The 22,947-nt window shown below is 45.9% G+C and overlaps 1 protein-coding gene across 17 annotated transcripts in view; it reads right to left on the minus strand.

The window, feature by feature from the left end:
• PTPRT (protein tyrosine phosphatase receptor type T) overlaps positions 1 to 22,947 on the minus strand; it is a 1,018,757-nt gene that overhangs the window by 149,044 nt on the left and 846,766 nt on the right. For all 17 annotated transcript variants that reach the window (XM_070589264.1, XM_070589262.1, XM_070589256.1 and 14 more), the window contains one exon: positions 6,665 to 6,800. In XM_070589264.1, the coding sequence (XP_070445365.1) occupies positions 6,665 to 6,800 (136 nt within the window). The remainder of the gene's footprint in view (positions 1 to 6,664; positions 6,801 to 22,947) is intronic.

Below are 22,947 nucleotides of genomic sequence, written 5' to 3' on the forward strand. Positions count from 1 at the left end.
TTAGATTGGCCAAGTCTGAGACCCTGCTCTGCCACTTATTAGTTATGTGATTCGAGGCAATTTCCTTAAATTGTACATGTTTCAGGAGTTTTGTGATTTGTAGCATACTCTAATCTAGTCTAATAGTGGTGATGCCTCTTTTGGCTCACCCAGTAATTAGTTTTCCCTATTGTCTCACTACGATTTTTCCTGATGTGTGCCCTCAAGGCTCAGACCATGATACATCTTTCACATACTGTCTTTCCAACCTTACCACACCCCACCACAAGACTGGGTTTACCCTTGATGCTCAATGTTGACATTTGGGTCTGTGTTCTGAGTGAAGCTTTCTTGCCCAAGAGATAGAATGTCAATTCTATGTCCCACCTGTTCTAATTTCACTGGGCTCCTCCATTCAACACATTTTTTAGGGAATCCCCAGTATCTGCAAGGCACATTTATGATAAGGATGAATCAGAAAAGGCAGCTGATGGTCCAGTGGAGAAGATAAGATGTGACTATAAATGACAAGTATAAGACAGAACATAACATGGATCTTCATGGAATGGATCAAGAGGGTGAAGAGACTGCATCTAGATTGGAGGTCAGGAAAGGTTTATTGGAGAAAGTGGCTTTTGAATTAGACATTAAACATGAGAAATATCTGGTCACATGGAACCGAGGAACACAGGTATTGAGTGAGGAGGAAACTTCACAAGGAAAGGTATAAGAGTGGGGTAAGATCTTCGGAAATCTGCCAGAATCCCTGTGAGCAGGGGGACAGCATAACTTGACAAAGCAGTTCAGATGACTTAAACACGCTTCTCCCTTCATTTCCACCCCATGAATGGCTGTTATAGGGGAACAGAGGCCACTGAAACATTTTGGACAGCAAGTTTGGGAGTACAAGTTTCATTTTTGAAACATCACTTTGGCTACAGTGTGGAGGATGGGTTGGAGTGGTGGGGCCAGAGGCAGGGAGGCTGAGGAGGAGACTCATAAAATAGAGCTATAGAGGCCTGCACCAGGGAAGAGGCAGTGGAGAGAGAGAAGAGAGAATGTGACCAGGAGAACGTAAAGATGCAGATTCAGAAGTATTTGGTGATGGAATTCCATGGGTTTGGCTGATGGAATGTGAGGTAATGCCTGTCACTAAGATGGGGACACAGGATTAGGACACAGGATTATGTTGGTGGGTAGGTGATGATTTTGGTTTGACCATAAAAACCTTGAGGGATTTTCAAGGTAGACGTCCAGGGGCAGATGATACAGGGTACTGGAGCTCTGGCGAAAGAGGGCTAAAGCAGAAGACCCTGCCCTCCCAACCCCTTTCCATCTCCAGGCCAGCAAAACTACAACCACCATGTAGACCTGTGCATATGGAGCAGTGGCTGCACGCAGGGAAGTGTCGTCGGATCTTCCTGGGGTGGGGGGCTTGTGGGAAGACTTTATGGAGGAGGCAATGCTCGGGAGTCCCACTTGGAAGAACTTGGGCTGAGGGTTAGAGAGTAATAGGAGCCTTGTAGGTGAAGAGAAATGTCTGGACATTTGATTCAGGGAAACAGTATACACAAAGGCAGAGAATAGTAGAAAATGATATCTGATCCTGGGTCACCTGTTTCCTGTTCCAGGATTCACTTATTTTCTACCAGTCTCCATGGACTGATAGAACAGATGTTAACAGCATAAGGTTTGGAGTCACAGAGCCTGGGTTTGCATTTCAACTCTGCCCAAGACCATAGCCAACTCAGATAACCTTTTTGAACCTGAGTTCTCTCAAAAAAACAGTAGCATCAAGAGTCCTACCCTACTATGATTATTCATAGGATTAAAATAAGAATACAGCAGCAATTTAAACAGAAAATGGACAAATTTGTTAGGTCAGAGTGTGCGTATTGATTGCAGCACTGCCTTTAGCATATTAGTGATGGGTTTGGAGCCAGCTTGGTACAGTTGATAGTCATATCTGAGATGAATGTCCCTGTAGACATTGTGCATTATAAGCCTTTAGGCAGGTACAGGAAATAAAGCCTGTCCCAACCATTAGCTCATTTGACCTTCAGAATAGCCCCAGGAGATTGGCTGTATCTCACAGTTGAGAAAGCAAAGGCGGAGCTTTGTTAAGGTGCTTCTTCAAGGTTAACAGTAAATAAATGGGGCTATAGAGATTTGGATTGAGGTTTCTGCTTCCCAGTCCATAGCTACAAGACATCTGTACCCATTAGACTGGGAGCTACCAGAGGGCAGGCACAAATCACAGAGAATCAAAGTATAGCCAGAGTTGCAGAGTAATCTTAAAGTAGATTCTCATATCTCTAACTCAAGACACTCCAAATACATTCTTGGAAAAGTTACTATTTGGACAGACAAGGCCTGGTTGGCAGAAAGTTCAAGCTGGACCAGGAAGACCTGGGCAGAGAGGGAGGAGGAGAGGAGATGGGGGTGGCTGGAACCATGCATAGTAACTAACTTTGAAAATATCTCCCTAAAAGTTGCCAAGTTCTCACTTGAAAAGTAAGAAGGAAGAAGAGATTAATCTAAGATCCAGACAACTCTTGGGCTGCAGATCTACCAAAGGATCCTGCTTAACCTGGCTCCAGTGTTTCCCCATGCACAAGTGCACGGCTACGCCTTAAGCCTTGAAAGACCATGCTCAGACTCCCAGAAGTGTGTCCTATGGGATAAATTGGACTATATGAAGCTTGTGGGCATATGCACATATGTCCACATCCCACAAAAAAACATGAAACTGCAGAACTTCTCACATGTGAGTGGTCAATAAACACTGTCAAACATCAGGATACACTGGTTAAGGCACTAAGGCATGAGCTCCCCACCTTAGTTTGCACTGCAGGCACCAAGTGCCCAAGAGTATTAAGCCAAGGGACACAGGGGTGGCTTAGCAATCCCTTGACTGCCCATTCCTTTGGGAGAGGATGTCCAGCAATTCTAAAGGGAGGAGACCAGAGACGATGACCAGGACTGCAATGCAGAGTTGGTGATGCAAGTATCTCTCTATTTCAAGACTGACAGGGTGCTCATGAAAAGGAAGTATGTTCTATTACATAATGGAATGCAGGAACCCATTCTAGAACATTCCGAGGTCTAGATGTGATCAATAGAGCCAGGAGAAAAAGATGGAGCCATTATCTAGTGACAGCATAAGGATGAATATTTTGCAGTGAGTTTGGCTAAAACCACACTGATTTTACTCTGTCAGGGAGGGGCACTAGGTTCCCTTCTTATAATGCTCATGTAATCCTCTGTATCTCCATGTAGCCCTGATTCTGTATGGTCCTGCATTCAAAGAAGCCCAGTCCAAACAGCCAAGGGTACTTCAAAAAGAATTCTAACCTTACATCTTTTACGAACTGTAAAGGAATCTTGTTTGAATTGCCCACCAACATATCATACCCCTTTCTGTAATCTTTCATTTCTCAAGCTCCCCTCCACCTATTACAAAACATCCTAGCAGCAACAACAGAACATCCCTCAGGCTTTGTTGATTTTTTTCTGTCTCTTCTCTCTCTTTTCCTTCCCAGTCTTCTGACTGTAAACTGATTTAGCTTCTTTCATTAAGCCCTTCCCTTGGTCTTCCGTACCTCTAGCCCATTCTCTGCCTGCTTTATAGTTCAGTATTACAAAACAAAACACCTAACAGCAAGAGAAAGACTGTCTTTGGAGAGTGACAAGGAAGCCCTAAGGCTAATGATGAGAACACTTCAAGGGGAGAAGCTAGGGACATCTTACGTGTATTAGAAACATTTGGCCGCAGCTTTGGGGAAGACTTTGAGCCGGTTGAATCCATCAGGAACAGAGAGGACAGAGAGCCACCATACCCATGCTCATGGAGGTTAGGGGAAAAACCAGCTCAAGCCCGGGTTGGGGGGCATGTGGCTGGCGTTTTACTTCTGAAAGCTCCTGGATCCAGGAACTAACTCTAAGTCCTGACTGGGACACTGAAGAGATGCTGACACTAGGATCGTGAGTTGTGATGATTTGCCTATTATTTGGGGGTTTCTTTTCCTTTAATACTTCTTCATTTTAGGTAGCTGTGGACAACATTGTGGCAGTAAGTTAGCAAAAGAATCAACTGACCAATGAAGTTTTCCCCACATTTATCTATGCGATTGGGGTGAGAAGAAGTAAAGGACTTCACCAAGCCCTTCACCGCCCTTTGGGGGCATCTCTAGACATCAGAAGACATTGTAGGTTAGTGGAAAGAGTGCAGGCTTATGTTTAATTTCTCTCTTTCTCCCCCTTTCTCCTCTTCTCTCCTCACTTGTCCTCTCCCCTCCTCTTCTCTCCTTTCCTTCCTCTATACCCAACTGTAAATTATTACTCTCAATTATCATTATCAACTAGGTCAGAAAAATGTCTTACTTCCTCCAAAAGATACTGTATATGCAAACACTGATCAGCACCCCCCCCCCCAATCCGCCCCCACCACCCCAACACTGAGTTTTGCCTCTTGAGGAGAAATGGTGGTCATGTGATGACTATTGGTTGGGTCTGATGGATGATTTTGATAGAGTTGAAAGATGATGAAAATACACGTAAGAGGCTAAAACCACACCAAGGACTCACTTTACACTTGCTCCCACCTTGGAAATAGAAAAAAAAAAAAGCCCTTTCCTCCCTCTTGAAAAGTCACACATTTTAGAAATAGCTGTTGGGAAGGAAGTGAAATTTCTTTGCAAGCTCACAGACAATAGTGCTGTGGCTTAAGCCAGGCTTTAGAAAGAGGAAAATTGGAAGAGCATATCTGACTTACAAATCAGTGGCAAAGAATGAGAACATTTCAGGCCTATCAAAGAGGAATGCAATTCTATTAAATTGGTTACTTTTTCCAGGTAGGCAGTCTCAAACTCACCTATGCCTCCGATCTATCTGTGACTCTAAGAAACTTGATCTTAGATGGGCAATGTGCTTACTGCACCCAGAGAAATCAAATCTTATGTTCCACTTCATCTAACAGCAGCTGAGTTGTCACTGAGACATAAACTTTGGTCTTGTTTTATGGATGAAAATGATGATATGACAACGCAATGCTGTCCTTAACCCCTTGGGGGCTCTTGATTCCCAGTGTTAACATAGTACCTTCCTTTCCTCCTAGACACTTCAAACAGAAAATCAGTAGCTAGATGAGAAGTTTAACTCTTTAGTCTTTCTGCTGAGAGCCTGAGGAAAGGAGTGATCCTGTTAGACCAGAGATGTCAAGAAAGGACAAGGTCTGGCCAGAGAGAGGACTGGTTGATTCAGAAGAGAGAGATGAGAGACACAGAGACATTCTGGTGCCCAAATGGCTAAGAGAAGGCTGACTGCTTGTGTAGTGGGAACCTCAGTATTTCTGACTCACTGATGTCTGGAAATGAGGACATTGTTTCTTGGTGTTTTTTTGTTTTTTTTTTAACTTTCTGCATTTATATTCATGTGTCTCCCTAGGTAGAAGCTGAAATTTGTCTTTGAGGCATTCTGTCCCTTTGTTCTAGTAGGGAACAAATTTCACGAGTACTTTTCATCCTACAGTTGGAGGCAAGTCCCTGGTCCTTGTTATTGGGCTGGTCCTGAACTCTGTGAGTAACTAAACCCAGAGCTTCAGGCTGAGGTCTTGAGTAGTTGGTCTAATAATGCACTAGGCTCTTTTCCTTGAGGGCAGCGCATGTTGCAGCACATATTAATGTAATGTGGATAGATGTTTTGTTTGCACTGGCAGACTGAGGAGTGGGAAGGTGGAGACCAAGACTGGGGCCCTGGCATTGAAATTGAGAAGACATGGAGGTGGGCAGCAGGCATGGAAACATGGTGGCAGCCCAGGAGCTAAGGAGAGGTAGGCAGTAGGACTTTCCGTTTAGAGGAATAACCTAGGGTCAGCGATAGCCGATATTCATCAGCTTTCCTAGATGAATATTTCCTTTCCCTCTCTGCAATTCCCTTGTGTTATCCTTAAGCCTCGTGAATGCCTGATAAACAGAAGATGGCAGTGTAGGGAATCTTGGGGATAAGGAAGGAATCTGCACCCTGGCTTTCAAGAGCAATGCAGTCTAGAGGAAACACATGCAATATGAGGAAACTGTGTTAGTTGACCAGAGGTGCCCAGGGAGACATCCTGTGGAGAGGTAACAAGCAGCAATAATCCAGCTGGGAAGGTTTTGTGGGATGTGGAGTAGGAAGGAGCCTTCCCTAGGGACTATCACAGCATTGGAGGCTTTATCCCTGTCATGCAGGGGGCAGCCTGGGATGCTGCTGCTTGACCAAAGGGAAATCAAGGATAAATGGAGGTGAGAAGGGTGAAGCATTACTTTGCTGCATCTATATTTCTGGGCTCATCTGTGTTCTTGGGGCTCCCCAGTAATCTTGATGACATGACCAATCACAACAGAGCAGCTAACTCTGAGAAGACTCATGATACATGGGATCCTATGGAACATCAAGGTGACCCAACCATACGGATCACTGGCCCCATAAGAACCTCGCCATCTCAGGGCCACTCACCACGCAGGCAGTACACAGCCTTCAGACACCAACACAATGAGCCACAATTGACCCTTGTATTTCAGGACCTCCACAATCACATCCGGAGGTCTGTGCTTGGAAGTGATCAACAGAGCAAGGACTTGGCCACACACCAGCGTTGGGCCCAACTGGGGTTGGCGGAGTCTGCAGGGCGGCAACAGAGACTCACCTCCTTTTGATGGTGAGCATCACGCCCAGGAGAATGATGATGAACATGAGGAGACCAGCGATCACGCCGGCCATCTTCACAGTGTTGTCTACCTGCTTCTCTGGCTCCACGGTGTTAGAATTCTGGGTGGAGGCACCTTGGAGGGGAAAGGAGAAGGAGAAAGATGTTGAAAAGGCTCACACGGTGTGAGACAATAATCGTAATGGCAACGGTTTCTATTTATTGAGTGCTAACTATGTGCCAGGCACTGTGCTAAGGGCATTATACACATTGTCCCAGTTAATCCTTTTGAGAATTAATCCCTTGTGGGGCTGTGGCAGATGAAGAAATTGAGGTGCAGAGAAAGTGAGGTACCCAAGATTACACAACTGCTGTGTTGGGGCATCCTTATCCTGCAGTGAGATGAACTGGAAGGCTTTATCCCTCACATTGCTTTGTCTCTAGGATCAAACCATGGAACTACAGCTTGATTCTTGGGTTCATGGAATTATTCCAAACCCTGCTTTATTCTTTCAGGTAAATAGTGAAAACAACATGTTTATGTTAACACAATTAAAATCACTGGATTTTAAAAGATAAAAACAAAAAGTTTTTGTTTCATGCCTTATATGAAACATATAATGGGGTAGAAATTTACTGTATTAAAGGAATTGCCTTGGGTTCAGAAGACACTTATATATGACTAACTCCATTTTTAGAATTTAATGCTGATGCTGCGTGCTCTGCTGGGAACTAACTCACTGACTCAGTTCCAGGTAGAGGAAGGCAGGGAACTGGGCACTTAGGACGACACCCTCAGCCCCGTGCTGGGCCACTTCATGGATCCAGCTTGGTCAGTCCTCACAAACATTCCAAAAAGTAGATACTGATTCTCCCATTTGATAGATGAGAAAGCCAAGGGAAGTTGCTAACAGTCACGTGGCTGACAAAGGTCAAGGTCTGGATTCCACAGGTTTTCTAAGTCTAGGCCTCCGTAATCAGAAACCACAGATTCAACTTTCGAGCCCTCTAGTCCCTCAATCCTCCTCCCCCCAAACAAGGAGCTCGCTAACGCCACAGCAAAAGTAAGCAGCCCAAGAATGCCTATGCTCTACCTCTTCATGCAAGGTACCAGGGATCAAAGGGGACTTCTCACTCCAGACACCTATGTGAACACTTCTGGAGAATGGTCCAGGGGTCACTAGCACCCTAAGTGAATTTCTTCCTGCTGCTCTTCATATTCCCAGTAGTGCCATGTTTATGTGAGACAGCTTAAATCCAAAGAACCTTTTCCTAACTCATCCTTACTTTTCTACCACATCAGCACCAGCTCATACTTCATCAGAGATCACATCTTCTCTGGTTGCCTGTGCCTCTGGGAGAGCTGCTCTCTCTTCTCTAAATTCCGATAAGACTCTGTAACACTTGGTACATACCTCGATGTACTGATATTATTAGTTATTTGTTTCCCCATTTGTCTCCTTCAGTGGTCTGCAGGTTCCTTAGGGGTGAGATTATGCTTCCTTTCTCTTTGTTTCAGCATGTTAGCACAGAGCCTGGCTCTTAATACGTGTTCCTTTAATGCTTGTGGTTGTTCAATGTTTAGCTGAAGGGATGACATCTCTGCCCACACACATTTGTTCTCATAGAACCAAACTGAGTTTCTCTTTTTTCAGCCATGTGTTCACAGAACTCAGCTTATTTGAAGGGATGCTAAAACCATAAGCCATGATTCTCATTTCCCAAACTCACTGATGTTTAAGAACAGCCCTCCAGCACAATGATGCATCCCCTCTTCTTGTTTAAGAGTGTCAAGTGCCTCCTCTATCAGAGCACTTTCCTGAAACTCTCTTGTAACTTAGACAAGCTGGGTTCACTTAGCCAAGTCTCCTGAGTGAGAAGGCAAGTCTTCAAGAACAAGAAGTGTATCCTACGCATTTCTCTAATGCCAATTATTAGCATAGGCCTCCCTCCTTGTGATTGTTGGTTAACAGATGATTATTAAGTTATATAAAGGTGAGCAAACCACAGATTTTGCTTCGTTTATTCATTAATTCATTTGTTACCGAGCATCCATGTGCTGTGTGCCAACTATGCTGTCTAGGGGATCAGAGCTCCTTCTCCTGGAAGGACTTACGGACGAGGGATTTTATTCAGTTCCCCTCGCCAGCTAAAAGAAAGACCAGCTCATCCAATCTCAGAGCTGTCCGAGCAAGCTCTGCTTATCTACAGCCCAGAGAGGTCCTGGAGGAGTGAGCCAACCACCTCTTCAGCAGAGCTGATCTCACATTCCAGAGAAGAAGCTGGTTTCCAGTAGTGGCCCACATGGCCCCCATTTCCCAGTCTGGAGACATGATTTCTGAGATATGGTGAGTCCACTGCACACCAAGCATAAAGTAAGCTGAACACCTGAGACCATAATTTCCTCAATAGTGCCAGAGGCTTTTTACTCAGATTTGGAGGAAGTGTTGGCTCGGGAGCATTCACTCATTGGTATAGCTGAATTTACTTAACGCCTGCTATGAGATCTCATTCTAGAGACTGGGGTACAAAAGCAAAGGAGCTCTGAAGAGGATCTTATTACCGTAGGAACACTGTTATTAGCTTGATCTAATGAGATTCACACTTCATTCCTTCAATAAATAGTCACAAGCACCCACGAGATGCCAGGCACTTGGTGATACAGTGGTGAGCAAACAGGCAGAGTTCCTGCCCTCAAAGAGCCTACAATTAGTGGGGGTGGTGCTCAGGGGACAGGATTAATGAACCAACAATCAGTAATAGTAAGCTTTCAACTCTGTTAAGGATGAGAACAGAGAGGTGTATGCCACTTGGAAAGTGCATAATAGGGAAGTGAATCACTTCCAGGAGGAAACAGCTAGTAGAGTGAGTTTCAAGGGAGGACAGGGTATAACTAGGCAAAGAGAGCATGAGAGGGCTATATGGAAGCAGCAGAGGAAAGAGCACTGGCTAAGGCTATCTGCTGGGGGCAAGGGGCCTGGTGCATTCAAGAAATGAAAGAAACGTGGAGTAAGGAGAGTGAGAAAGCAGGGAGAGCACGGTGAGAGAAGCTGGAGAGGGCAGCAGGGGCCATTCCATGCAGGACATTATAGGCCAAGATATGAGAGTTTTTGTTCTTTACCCCAAGAAACATAGGGAGTCATCTAAGTGTTGCTCATAGAGCAATGATATGGTCAGATTTGCATTTCCAACAGATCATTCCAGCTTCAATATGGAGCCAAAGTGGATTGGAGAGATGAATTTTGAAACCATTGCAGGCACCCAGGTGGGAGATGATAGTTGCTTGGACTTAGGTGATGGCAATAGAGACAGAAAGATGCAATAAAAGAGATAACTACTTGAAATAAATATAAATAAAACCTATTGATGGATTGAATACAAGGAATAACTTGTGACTACAAGTCTTCGGTTTTCATAACAAGGTGGATGATGGTGCTGTTTAGAGGTTCAAGAAACAATTGAAAAAGAACAGCTTTAGAGGAAAGATATGTGTGTTTGGGGCAATTTGAGCTTGAGAGATACTCTAGAGAAGTAGGCAGTTAAAAATGCAGGTCTGGGGCTGGCCTAGTGGTGTAGTGGTTAAGTTCACGTGCTCCACTTCAGCGGCCCAGGGTTCGCAGGTTAGGATCCTGGGCGTGGACCTAGCACCACTTATCAAGCCATGCTGTGGTGGCATCCCACACAAAATAGAAGAAGATTGGCATACATGTTAGCTCAGTGACAATCTTCCTCAAGCCAAAAGAGGAAGATTGGCAACAGATGTTAGCTCAAGGCCAATCTTCCTCACACACACACAAAAATAAATAAAATGCAGGTGTGGAGCTCTGAAAAGAGGTCTGAACTGGAGGTAAAAATGTGTGAGTCATGTGCACACAGATGGTATCTGATGGATGGGGGTTGATGAAGTCATCCAGGGAGAGAATAAAGAGGGAAGAAGAAGTGGGCTTAGACAGAGACTTGAGAGCCTGCAGTATTTACTTAGTGGGTAGAGGAAGATACAGCTGCATAGGAGACTGAGAAGGAGTGGCCAGACAAGTAAGGAAAAAAAAACCTGGAGAGTATAGTATCCTAGAGCTAAGAGGAGAGAGTGTTAAGAGAAAGAAGGGATAATCAATGCTGCTCCTGGGATAGAATCCAGCTGCCTACCCAAAGGAAAGTGAAGATCTTGGATGAATGTTAGAAAACCTTTCCCAAATAAATTTCAAGATGTTTCTAAGCAGAAACATATTCAGTTCTGGCCATGAGCCAACAATGAAACATACTTGATTCATGGGGCCATCTGAAAGGCCAGAGCACAGCACTTTAGACAAATTCAATGAGTTCAGCCAAGAGGCATCAGAGCTGAAATCACAAACTCTATACACTAAGGTTGTTAGGAGGAGACATGCTTGGCTGGTCTACCCAGACTCCAGATACAAGAAAGTGCACATGCCCTGGGCTGTGGCACATCCACATTCCACTTAAGCACTCTTTAAGGGCATTTGCTCTGGCTGCTGGGGATTTGTGCTGCTGTTCATAAAGGAAGTGTGCTGACAGTGTTCAAAGCTGACATTGGTAGAAAGGAAATGGCTCTGGGACCAAAGGCCAGACAGCATTCACATGTGGCTCCTATATCTGAGAGGAAGATGAGAGGGACAAAGACAGAGGATGAGCTAGTCTTGCTCCTGTTGCAGAGTCAGGAGTGCATCCATGAGGCTCAGATTGTAAGTGCTCAATGGAACAGATGAGAACATGCGATAGGACTTACAGGAAAGCACAGAGGGGTTGGCTAATGATGGGGTCTCCTAGCAATGTGGTCGGCTGTCTCAGGCAGGCACTGAGCTCCTCATCAAACAGAAGGTCAATTACTAGTACTTTTTAAAAATGTAGCTTAAATGTACTGATCCATTACTGAGTGCCAAGCAATATGCTAAGCACTTTTCATATATGAAGTCATTTAATCTTCACAAAACTTGACATAGAAGGTGCTAGTTTTATTTTCCCTTTTATATAGATTAGAAAACTTCACAAAAGGGTGAAGTGACTTGTCCAAGGCCATGTGAGTTTCAGAGCTGGGATTCTGTGTGCAGGGCTCATCTCCGTATCACTACAATGAGCTGTCCTTGATGGAGCAGTAGTTAAGGAAATGCCAGCACTGGGTCACATAGAGGGCTGGCCATCTGACTCACTGGCTGGAAATCCAAGGGAACTCTTCAGAAAGGGAGACTGGCAGTCCTTCAGAATATGGTAGCCACATTACTTTGGCCCTACGCCCACATTTTCCATGAGAGTAAACTTTGTATCAGTCCCTAAAAAGCTCTGTTTCTGGCCCTGGGTGACTTCTGTCTACTAAGCAGGGATTGGGAGTCTGAGAACTGAGAGAAGCGGGAGGGATTCAGAAGCATTCTCTTCATCTCTGCCCTCCACTGGAAACCAAACTGAGAATTGTCCACGTAAATCTGAATTGGCAGCTAGGCACCAGGTGGCAAATTTATCCAACTGGAGTAGCTTCAAGGCTCTACTTGAGTCCCCTGTGTGATGTAGTCATCAAAAACAATCTTGTGAACTCAGCCTGCACTGACAGGAGACTACTGTCTCCAGCATGAGGCTGCATGCCTGACCTTATGCTTCAGCCAGCTGTGCCCTCCAAGCAAGCTCTGAGCCCTCCCAAAGGCTGAGCCAGTCCTCTCAAAGCAGCTGTTTCTGCCTCCCTGCCCTCTACTCGTTCCAGGAAAGCTATGTCCCCCCCTAGCTCCAGCTCAGAGTCCGCATCTGGTGTTCAATGTACTACCTACTCACACTTGCATATGGAAAACTGGTGCCCAAGGCATGGCTCTTGGTCTCCTGAAGTCTTCTCCCCTCCCTCAATATTTGCTCCATACATAGGCCCAGTCACCACGTTCTATCCCCCTACCATCTCCTCCCATGCTACCAAACGACCATCCCAGTTTATATTCCCCAGGGACTCCTGACACCCAACACGGGCAATGCTGCTCTGCTCAACTCTACACTAGTCAGATCACTCTGGCGAGGCTTGTCCAGTTGTGTATCCTACCTTCTGGAGGGACCTCCAGGGTGAAGACAGGCCAAGAACCTTATCAGTCAAAGTGTGGTCCAATGACCAGAAGCATCAGCATCACCTGTAAGCTCATTATAAATGCAGAATCTTTGGCCCCAATCCAGATCTGCTGAGTCAGCACCTGCATTTTAACAAGGTCTCTAGGTGATTCAGGTGCACATTAAAACCCATGGTCATTGACTTTGGAGGAGTGGCAGTCAGAATGAGGGTTTTTCAACCTTGAGAGGGGAAGATTCAGATGAAAGTTAAATCTTGCCTTCAAAAAGTTGAAAGGCCATTGTGGAAGATGGAATAGATTTGGTCCCTTTAATTTTAAAGATTAGAGGTAATATCAGTGAGTAGAAGTAACAGGATAGATTAGGGACCAACACAAGAAAAGGTTTTAATGTGGGTAGAAGCACAATGTTGGCCCTTTTCGATGCAGCATTATGATCTAGAGAGGAACACGAAAGCAGTCACGATTCACAAGTCCCGTTTCAGAGTTACCCTCCCTTTTATCTGACCACTGTCTCCACCTTTTCTCACCTCCTGGGCTTCCTGGATGCTTAACCAAGTCCTCAATCTCTCACTTTCATGGGATGCGACCTTTCTTCTCTGCTATTGACCCTGCCTCCTACATCAACTCAGCATCCCTTGATTCCAGTGATAGTCATGCTCTGCATGAGAGAAATCCTCCCTGTCATCCTTAGAGCCATAGACTCCCATGGGGCCTATCTCCCAACCCCTAAGTAACCCACAAAGGCAGGAGAATGTGCTACCAACAATGAAAGGTGCTATCTGGGAACTTACTGTGGTCGTCATCAAGCAGAAGCGACTACGTGACTGCTTACACCCCTTCTGATGTTGAGGTGCTTTGGTTTTATGATATCCATCAAAAGCAATGGGTTTCGAATCAGAAGCGTATGAGCTTGCATCCAGACTCCATCACTAACTGGTCATGTGACCTTGACCAGTTACACAAAGGTGTCAAGCCCAACATGATTTGATTTTCTCATTTGTAAAATAGGGAGTAAGTGCCAAGTTCACAGGGATTTTCTAAGGATCAAGTGTAATAATGGGGGTGAAAATGCATCATAAACTCTGAGGAACTGCTCACACATGTGGCATAATGATGGCATGACCTTGGAACTGGTTCCAGGGTGGCAGCAGGGTCTTTAGTGTCTATAAAGTCTGAGTACACCATGGGTGCTGGGGTGAGGCCTCCTTGCAACCTACTGCCTGAGTTCATCCAATCCTTAGGATGAAGGCAGGCAGAGCCCCCCGAGTGATTCTCTTAACTTTCCTCCTCTAGGCAAGGCCTGTATCAGGCTTCCATCTGGATGACTCAATGGCCAGCAATAACATAATTTGGCAACAAGGGACTAATGATTCATTCTCAAAGTGCTCCCACTGGCTACAGGCCCACTTCTATAGCTTTAGTTCAGAGAAATTCCCCTGTAAAGATATGGAGCAAAAATAGAAGTCGCAGATAAAGAACAACTAATTGCAGTTGATAAAACCAAATAAATCCCAGTAGATGCATATAACCCTTGCTGGTGATCATTGCTGATGGTAAAGAAAGGAAGCTGGCTCTCAGGGACACAATTTCTAAAAGCTACACTCTTTAAAACACATGGTTGCCTCTTAGCTACCCAAGGGCATATTATCCTCAAATCTTACTGTGCTGGCAGTTCACCCCCATCTACTTAATGACTTCTTTTGTTGAAGAGTTTCGTTGTCTTTACTTTGGCTTCGTGTGCATCTGGCACCCAATAGGGAAAACCTTTGAAATCCTGACTCTGAGCCACTACCTCTATGCCAGTGAAGGTTTTAAGCATTGCAGGCATCTCTGATTATGGTGGGTGTTGCCAAGAGGAGGCAAAAAGGAAAAGATGAGGAAGCTGGGCAACTTTCTGGCTCTTCTAAAGTCAGGTATGCACCATATCCCTCCTTGATTTTGCTGGAAGCGAATTCTCAGAATGGTAGGCTATTTTTAAGATAGAATTGAAGTCCAAGATAGGAAAGAAGTTGGTAGGAGAGCATCTGGATACTTCATTAGATTCAAGCCTCTAGACTTTACAAATTGCATCCCAAGGCATTGAGAGCTTTTGTAATTGTGATCATGAACTACTTTGGCAGTCTTTGAGGAATGAAATTGTAGTGAACAGGAGGGGTGCGAGAAGCCTGGGGAGAAACAAATGCTGTTGCTGACTTTTTTTTTAATGGAAAATTGTGGATTCCAGATATTTCACACAAGTAAGTGTGATGTTGATAAAGGAAAAAATATAGAGAGGGGATGATTAAATCAGATTTTTTCCCCTTACCACTTACTAAAGGAGGGAATAATCACTAGAAACCAGCACAGGCTCCACATCAGTCAGCATCCAACCAGGAAAAGGGAAACTGCTCCAAACATTTAAAATGGAGCAAATTCATCAGAGTATTGGTACACAGGGATCAGGAGAGCACGGTGAGGCAATCCAGAGAGTAGCAACATCAGGAGCCATTACCCAGTCCAGACTGGAGAGACGAAGGGGCGGTAGTGGGGTCATCGGAGCCCAGAGGTCAAAGTCACCCAACAGAATCTGGAATTCTGGTAGACCTCACGGATACTTGGAGCCATGGAGCAGACACAGTCACTGCCAAAGAAGGGGCCTGAGGACAAGATGGGGAAGGTTTCTCCTCCCTCTGGCTCTCCAATTCATGCCTCCTATTGGCCAATCCCAGACACCAGTTGACATGAGCTTCAGGAAACACAGCCTGCAGGGGTCACCTGCACGTCCCAGCACAGCAGGGGAAGAGTGAAGGATGGATGTGAGGCCAAACAGGCCAAGGGCCAGCATGAGCTTCCTATAAACAAGTGATGCTAGGTTCACCTCGTTGCCACTTTTGAGAGCTGTCTGGACTTGTAAACCAGGAGGAATGTCCAGTACCATGTCTTAACTTCAGCAACGTCAAGGCCAAGATGGAGAAATTGTGGCTGGCTTCCAGAACTGCCAGCTGCTAAACTGGGCTGTATACAGAAGATGGCAACAGAAGAGTCAGGATACCTGACTGCATGTGAAACAGTAATGGTATTAACAATAAAGAGGTAACGCATATTTAGAACTTTTACTACAAGCCCGGCTGCCGTATTTAGCCTTTCACATATGTTGTCTCTTTTAATCCTCTCTACAACCCTATGAAGCAGCTTCTATCATTAGACCCATTTCATAGATGGGGAAAACTGAGGCTCAGAGAGACTAAGGAACAGTAGCAAGTGGTAGAGATGGGATTTGAAACCTGGTACAGAGTTTATTCTTTTTAAACCACTATAATATTCTGCCACTTCTCTAGTAAATAGGGGGAGACGTTGCTAAGCAGGGAGAAATGGTTGTTTTTTTCAAATATCTTGAAGAAAGAAGCAGACTGGCGGTTAGGGGATCTAGAATCTTATCTTGACCAGCCAGATTACAATGCCTTTGTATTTGTGCCTGTCCCTGCTGAGCCTGCCACCTGCTGTACCATGCAATTCCACTTTATACCTGCTTGTCTTGAAGATTATCTCCCCTCTTGCCCTCTCACCGACATATCATATTCTACTACCTAAGGGATTGATGAACATGTCATGTGAATCTTGTTATATGGGCCAAATTATACAGACTTTGCTCAAATGATATTTAAACTTGACCTTTTTAACTTGAGTCCCCTCATCCTTTTCACTTTCCTTGTATATCAGCCACCATCTCCAAGCCCTTAATACATTGAGTTTAGTTTTATTATTAATCTCTGGGCTTTCTGTATAATACCTTTCCTCATATTTAGCAACCAAAGTATCCCTTATAATTCCATAGGGAGACAAGTCTTGCTCAAGCTTGAGTGACTCTTTTCTGCTTTATTTCCAATATGCTTTCTTTGATCTCACAATGACTAATTTTTTAAATCACTGACGACCCCCCCGCACCTCAGAACAGTGCCTCCCTCGCTAGATCTGGTTGATAATGGAGTACTTGAGAAGGATTATTCCATCATTCTTCTAAGTGACATCACCTAGGATGTTTCTCAAGTAATAAATAAATTGCCTCAATTCATCATATGACAGTAATTGCTTTTAGCCAAGATTTAACTCAGAGTCAATGTCAAGTAGCTGGAAAACACTACAGGGACACAGGCTTTTCAAAGATAACTCTACCCTTGCTGGGGAAAACCATTTAATAAGCACTGCGTTAAGTGTAAAGAAGATACAGATTTCTAATATCCCAGACTCCCTCAATATTACCCAGCCAGTCCTAAGAGGTTGGAATTGACTTCATCACAGCCTATAAGAGGAAAACTGCTAAATATTGCCGACAGAGGTTGCCCTCTTTTTCAGCCTTAAATGGAGGTTAGCACCCCCGTGAGATGGGAATAGCTTTAATTGATTGTTTGAAAGCACATTGGCCACTCCAATAAATTGCTCCTCAAATGCTGATTCTGCTTGGTCCCACGCATCTCTGGAATCTGTGTTTCCAGGCAAACTTTGTTTTACACAGCAAACGCTCTGTGTAGTCAAATTCTAATTCAGTCATGTTACTCACAGTAGGAAAGGTGGCTATGTAAGACCCTTATGGTGAATCTCTTCTGGGTGCAAGAAAACTCCTTCATATTAAAGTTTTTTTTATGCATTCAGAATTTAGCATAATAGACATTTATTTATTTATTTATTTATTTTTTTAAAGATTTTATTTTTTCCTTTTTCTCCCCAAAGCCCCCCGGTACATAGTTGTATATTCTTCGTTGTGGGTCCTTCTAGTTGTGGTATGTGGGATGCTGCCTCAGCGTGGTTTGAGGAGCAGTGTCATGTCCGCGCCCAGGATTCGAACCAACAAAACACTGGGCCGCCTGCAGCGGAGCGCGCAAACTTAACCACTCGGCCACGGGGCCAGCCCCGACATTTATTTTTTTATTTACTTTTTTTGAGGAAGATTAGCCCTGAGCTAACATCCGCTGCCCATCCTCCTCTTTTTTTTGCTGAGGAAGACTGGCCCTGAGCTAACATCCGTGCCCGTCTTCCTCTACTTTATATGTGGGACACCTACCACAGCATGGCTTGCCAAGTGGTGCCATGTCCACACCTGGGATCTGAACCAGTGAACCCCGGGCCACCGAAGTGGAATGTTGAGAACATAACCGCTGTGCCACTGGGCCAGCTCCAAATAATAGACTTATTTAAAAGCAGTCATGCCCGATTGATGCCAGGCATTGTCATTATTGCCACATCACTTGTAAGGCATGCTGTTTCAAGGGCGTCAACATTGGTGGGCTAAGAATCCCTTTATACCTCCCCATAGCCTCAACTGCTCCATCTCATGCCCATGGGAAACCCATAGCATGAGTGCCAGGACCCTAGCCTGTGACCAGACTAGGACTATAAGCTATGGCTAGAGTGGGGTGCAATACTGTCTAAGAAACCAGAGATGGGTGCACTTTGTAAACTGGTTTATGTGTCAGACTACAGTTAAGGGTAAAGATCAGGATGTGGCTAAGGTAGGGGTCAAATCTAAAAGAGGGATGAGGAGCCAGCCTGTGGCTGGGGTTTAGGAATGTTCTGCTGGTCAGTCTGCACCCATGGTGAGGGGTCAATCTATGTCTAGAGTTGTGCTTAGTCTTTGGCCAGAAATAAAATTTAGTCCATAGCCATGGAACTGGACAAAGCTATGTGACTTCCAAATGGACTAGACCCATTACCTTGGCCTCATCAGCACCAACTCAACACTTGGCCACAGAGGAAGAGTCCTGGACCTTGCCTGATAAAAGTGGTGCTAGGATTATAATGATGATAGTTGGTACAGCAATGTGCTGGGTATGTGAGGTAATTAAGAGACAGCCCTGCTGTCTGGGAACTTACTAGTTAGTGGGCGAGAGAAGTGCGCAAACTGAGAATCAAAGCCCAGAATAATGGGTGCTAACATAGAGGTGTGTACAGAGAGGCGCATGTATGACTCTGCTCATCCCTGGGATCACCCAGTGGCCTCCTCCCTTCTCTCCCATCCTGGCTCCCTGTGGTCCAGACAGGCCTGCCCCACTGATGAGGAAGAACAGGCTGCGTCAGCTCAGTGCCAGCACTACCGGCTCCCTGCTTTCAGAAATTGTGCATTGAGCCTGGAGCCCAGGGGGCTCAAAGCTGCTTAGCTACAGGGCACAGGAGCACCCACAGCCTGTGTTGGGATCAAAGATTTAGTCTGAAGAGCAGGTGTAAGAGAAGACAACACACACTCTCTCAGATGCCCTGTGGCAAATAGTCCCTTTAGACCTTCTCAGGCAGCCGGTTTGAGAGAGCATGTGGTCACACTGAACAGATTGTCATTCTTCCTGTGGAGTTCAGAGCAGTCCTGGGGCAGCTGGGGAACGAGGGAAGACTTCCCAGTAGCAGTCAGCATAGAGACGAGCATAAAAGCCAACCAGGGATGGCCTACAGATCAAATAATGCTGGGACGCCGAGAGCAGGTCACCACAACCTGGTTGATGGGGCAGAGGCCAAGGCCAGGGCGTGACCAGCAGCAGATACTAAAACTATTCAACAAAACAGGCAGAACCAAAAAGGGGAGGGACAGAGCCACAGAGTGGAGACCAGTTCTGAGCCAATGTAGGATGCAGCCAACAAGGAGACAGGGTGGGCCAAAGAGATTCTCTGGGCTGGCAACTTGAGGTCACCAAGCCTCAGTCGCCTTGAGGTCAGTCCACTGTAAGGGTACAGCCTTGCCCACTGCCCAGGGCTCAGGATCGCTGCGTTTCCAAGCGGATTAGTTTCCTAGAGTTGTTGTAACAACCCACCACAACCTGGCTGGCTTAAGACAACAGAAATTTACTCTCTCACAGTTCCGGAGGTTAGAAATCGAGGTGTCAGCAGGGCCGTGTTCCCTCTGAGACTAGGTGGAATCATTCCCTGTCTCTTCCTATCTACTGGTGTTCGCTGGCAATCCTTGGCATTCCTTGGCCTATAGATGCATCATTCCAATCTCTGCCTCTGGCGTCACATAGCAGTCTTATGTGTCCCTGTCTTCATGTGGTGTTTTCCTCCTCTTGTCAGGACACTGGTCATATTGGATTAGGGCCCACTCTCAGGACTTCACCTTAACTAATTACATCTGCAAAGACCCTCTTTCCAAATAAGATCATATTCACAGGCACTGGGTGTTAGGACTTTAACATATCTTTTGTGGGGACACAATTCAGTCCATAAGAACTGGTTAAGCTGAGTCATGATCCATATAGCCTAGAAATGGGCCACAAATGGGAGGGAAGTCTTATCATTTTACTAAGCAAAATCAAGCACTAACTGGAGTCCGGGCCAGTTGGAGAGCACATGGGAGGAGGGATGGGAGATTCCGGCTTGGTCACAGACTGAGCAGAACAGGCTTCTGGAAGGACAACATGTCCTGGCTTTATTTGTCTGAACAGCACAGCAGGATGCGCCAGTGGACTAGATGTCCTCAAGGCTCTTATTCAGAAACATAATTCAATTCTTTCCAACTGACTCTGGCCAAGTGTATCCCCCAAGGGGTGACACATTACCTGACCCAAAGGGGAGGAGGGAGGAGGAGAAGCAAAGATCTGCCTCGCTGGGGCAGCTTTGTTCAGATCTTGCTTCTGGAACATGCAGTTTGCAGCTTGCATCAAAGTGCCTGGAAAGGAGAGAAGGTGCACGGGAGAGAGCGAGAAATCTATAGGAAGGATTAGTGGATGCATGAGCAGGATCAGAGAGAACATTCAGTAAACACGCAGCACGGGATTCAGATTAGTACAATGAGACTGAGTGAAGGGAATAAAACCACAGTGGAGCGGCATCGATTGTTGACATTCCAGCCAAATCTCCCATGATCATGTCTCCTTTTTTTCTATCTTTGCCCCTTGGCTTTTGGAAGCAGAAACACTGAATCACTGTGTTGTGTACTAAAAGCTGATGCATCCCTCCCCAAAGGATGGATGGAAAAGCTGTAACGGGTGACGATGGAAGGCAGAAGCCGATGTCTAGAGCGTTTGCAGTGTCTGATGTTTGCTCACACTGGCAAACTCAGAGTCGTGCAAGAGGTTTCTCGTTTGATGCCCGTGGTTGCTGTTCCCAGCTGGAGCTCTCCTGGGCCCACACCGTGCAAGTCTAGGCCGGGCATTGGGCTCAGCAGGGCTGGACCAGTGGCTTCGGTGGAGCCCCATTCAAAGGCTTCAGAGAATCAGTCTCCAGAAAGCTTGGCAGGTGGGGCTGCATGGAGTTCATATACTGGATTGAAAACTAGTCCTCAGTGACAACAATCAGCCTAACAAAATGGTAGAAGGTGAGCCACGAGAGGTGCTGGAACCATCACAGGGTGGACGCAGTGGGTGGGGCGGGGGTGCATACATACTTGGCACATACTCTATCAGTGTTAACAAGCCATTCATCTACGGGTCCACTCATGCATGGGGCCAGGTCATTGACCACTCCATGTGTGCTGGGCACGGGGTAAGAGGTGACTGAAACCAAACAGCTATAAGGCAATGTACTTTCGATGTGACTGTGTGCCATGTTCGAGAGGAACTCTCACTCAGGGCTAAGTGTTCCCATTGTTCTGGCCAGCTGACCATCTCCTCTAGTTGACCGTCCCGATCTGAGACAGTGTGGGGCAGGAAAGGCTTTGCAGAGATCCACCTGTCTGAACTTGATCCTGGAGGTGGGGTAAGGTACACCATGGAGGAGAGAGCATCTCAGCAAAGCGGGGCAGTGGGAGGGGTGGTTGAGAAGGCAGGTCCTGCTTACATAGTCAGTGGGAATGCAGCACAGGAAGCCAAGGTGGAAATAAGTTGGAGAGGTGGAGAAGGGACAGCGACTAGAGTGTGAAGGACCTTTGATTCAGGCTTATTATCCCAGAGCACAGGGGGGTCTTGGGAGCATCTCAATCAGGATCAGACTCTTATTTATAGAATCTCTCTGAGGCTCAACATCCCACAGCTAGTACATTATGTGGTTTTTGAGAGTCCTGAATCCCTCTGCCTTGGTATTTCTCAGTTCTTGGCACACAATAGATGCTCAGGAACGTTGGCCATGGTGGCACAGAGCATGGTGGATAAGATTACAGAATTTCCAGAGAGACCTGGTTCAGATCTTGGTTTCATTATTTCTGAGTTGTGTGATTTTCAGTCATCAGAGCCTCAGTTTCCTCATCTATCAGGTAAGAATGACAATAGCACTCTATCAGGTAGAGTCGTGGGGAAGTTTTAGCACATTAAGAATGTGAAACCCGGGGCTGGCCCCGTGGCCGAGTGGTTAAGTTCGCGCGGTCCGCTGCAGGCGGCCCAGTGTTTCGTTGGTTCGAATCCTGGGCGCGGACATGGCACTGCTCATCAGACCACGCTGAGGCAGCGTCCCACATGCCACAACTAGAAGAACCCACAACGAAGAATATACAACTATGTACCGGGGGACTTTGGGGAGAAAAAGGAAATAATAAAATCTTAAAAAAAAAAAGAATGTGAAACCCTCAGCACATTCAATGAGCTGTAGGAAGTATGAAACACATATTTGCTGTTTCATTGTTCTTTTCATCATCTCATTGGACATCCCTGATGCCACTGCCCCCTAGAGCTGCCACTTCTCTCCAGCGAGCCTGGCAGGCTGGGCTCCCACCATCTCTCCATCAAGCACTGTCCCATTGTGGTGGATATTCAGGTTTAAGCCTTTTCCAGAAAGCTTCATCTGGTCCTTCTGCCTCTAGCTCCTGTTCTCACACCATCCATCAACCCTTGCCAGAGAGCATAACCTCCAGGGGAGGGTCACTAATGCCCCAGGGTGTCCAAGCTTGCCAGGGTCACCATGTACCCGCTGGGCCCTCACGAGGCTGCCATGCAGCTTCCTCATCTGCTCTCGGCCACACAACCTTGTCCCAAAGGCTCAACCTCTGACTACCTGGATCCAAGATTTACACAACATCTCTGGGAAAGTTGCTTTAGAGGCAGTTAGTTGGAAAGCAGTCTCAGAGAGAGTATTACGGCTTGAATTCTGTTGCTGTGGAAAGGCCTTGATTTAAAGACTTGCCAGAAAAATAACGATAGAAAGTTTTAGCATGAAGTGCTCAGGAAAGAAAGGAACACTAGAGAGGAGTGGTATCTGACACCCTCTCAAGCCACGAGCTGTGCTAGATATGCGTCCATTTTCTCTGATGACTCTCGCCACGATTAAGCCCAGCAGCTCAGGGACTCATCCTTATTTCATAAATGAGGAAACTGAGGCTCAAAAGCTGAGTGATGGGCCCAA

Source organism: Equus przewalskii, chromosome 21, assembly GCF_037783145.1.
Source record: "Equus przewalskii isolate Varuska chromosome 21, EquPr2, whole genome shotgun sequence".
Taxonomy (NCBI): Eukaryota; Metazoa; Chordata; class Mammalia; order Perissodactyla; family Equidae; genus Equus; species Equus przewalskii.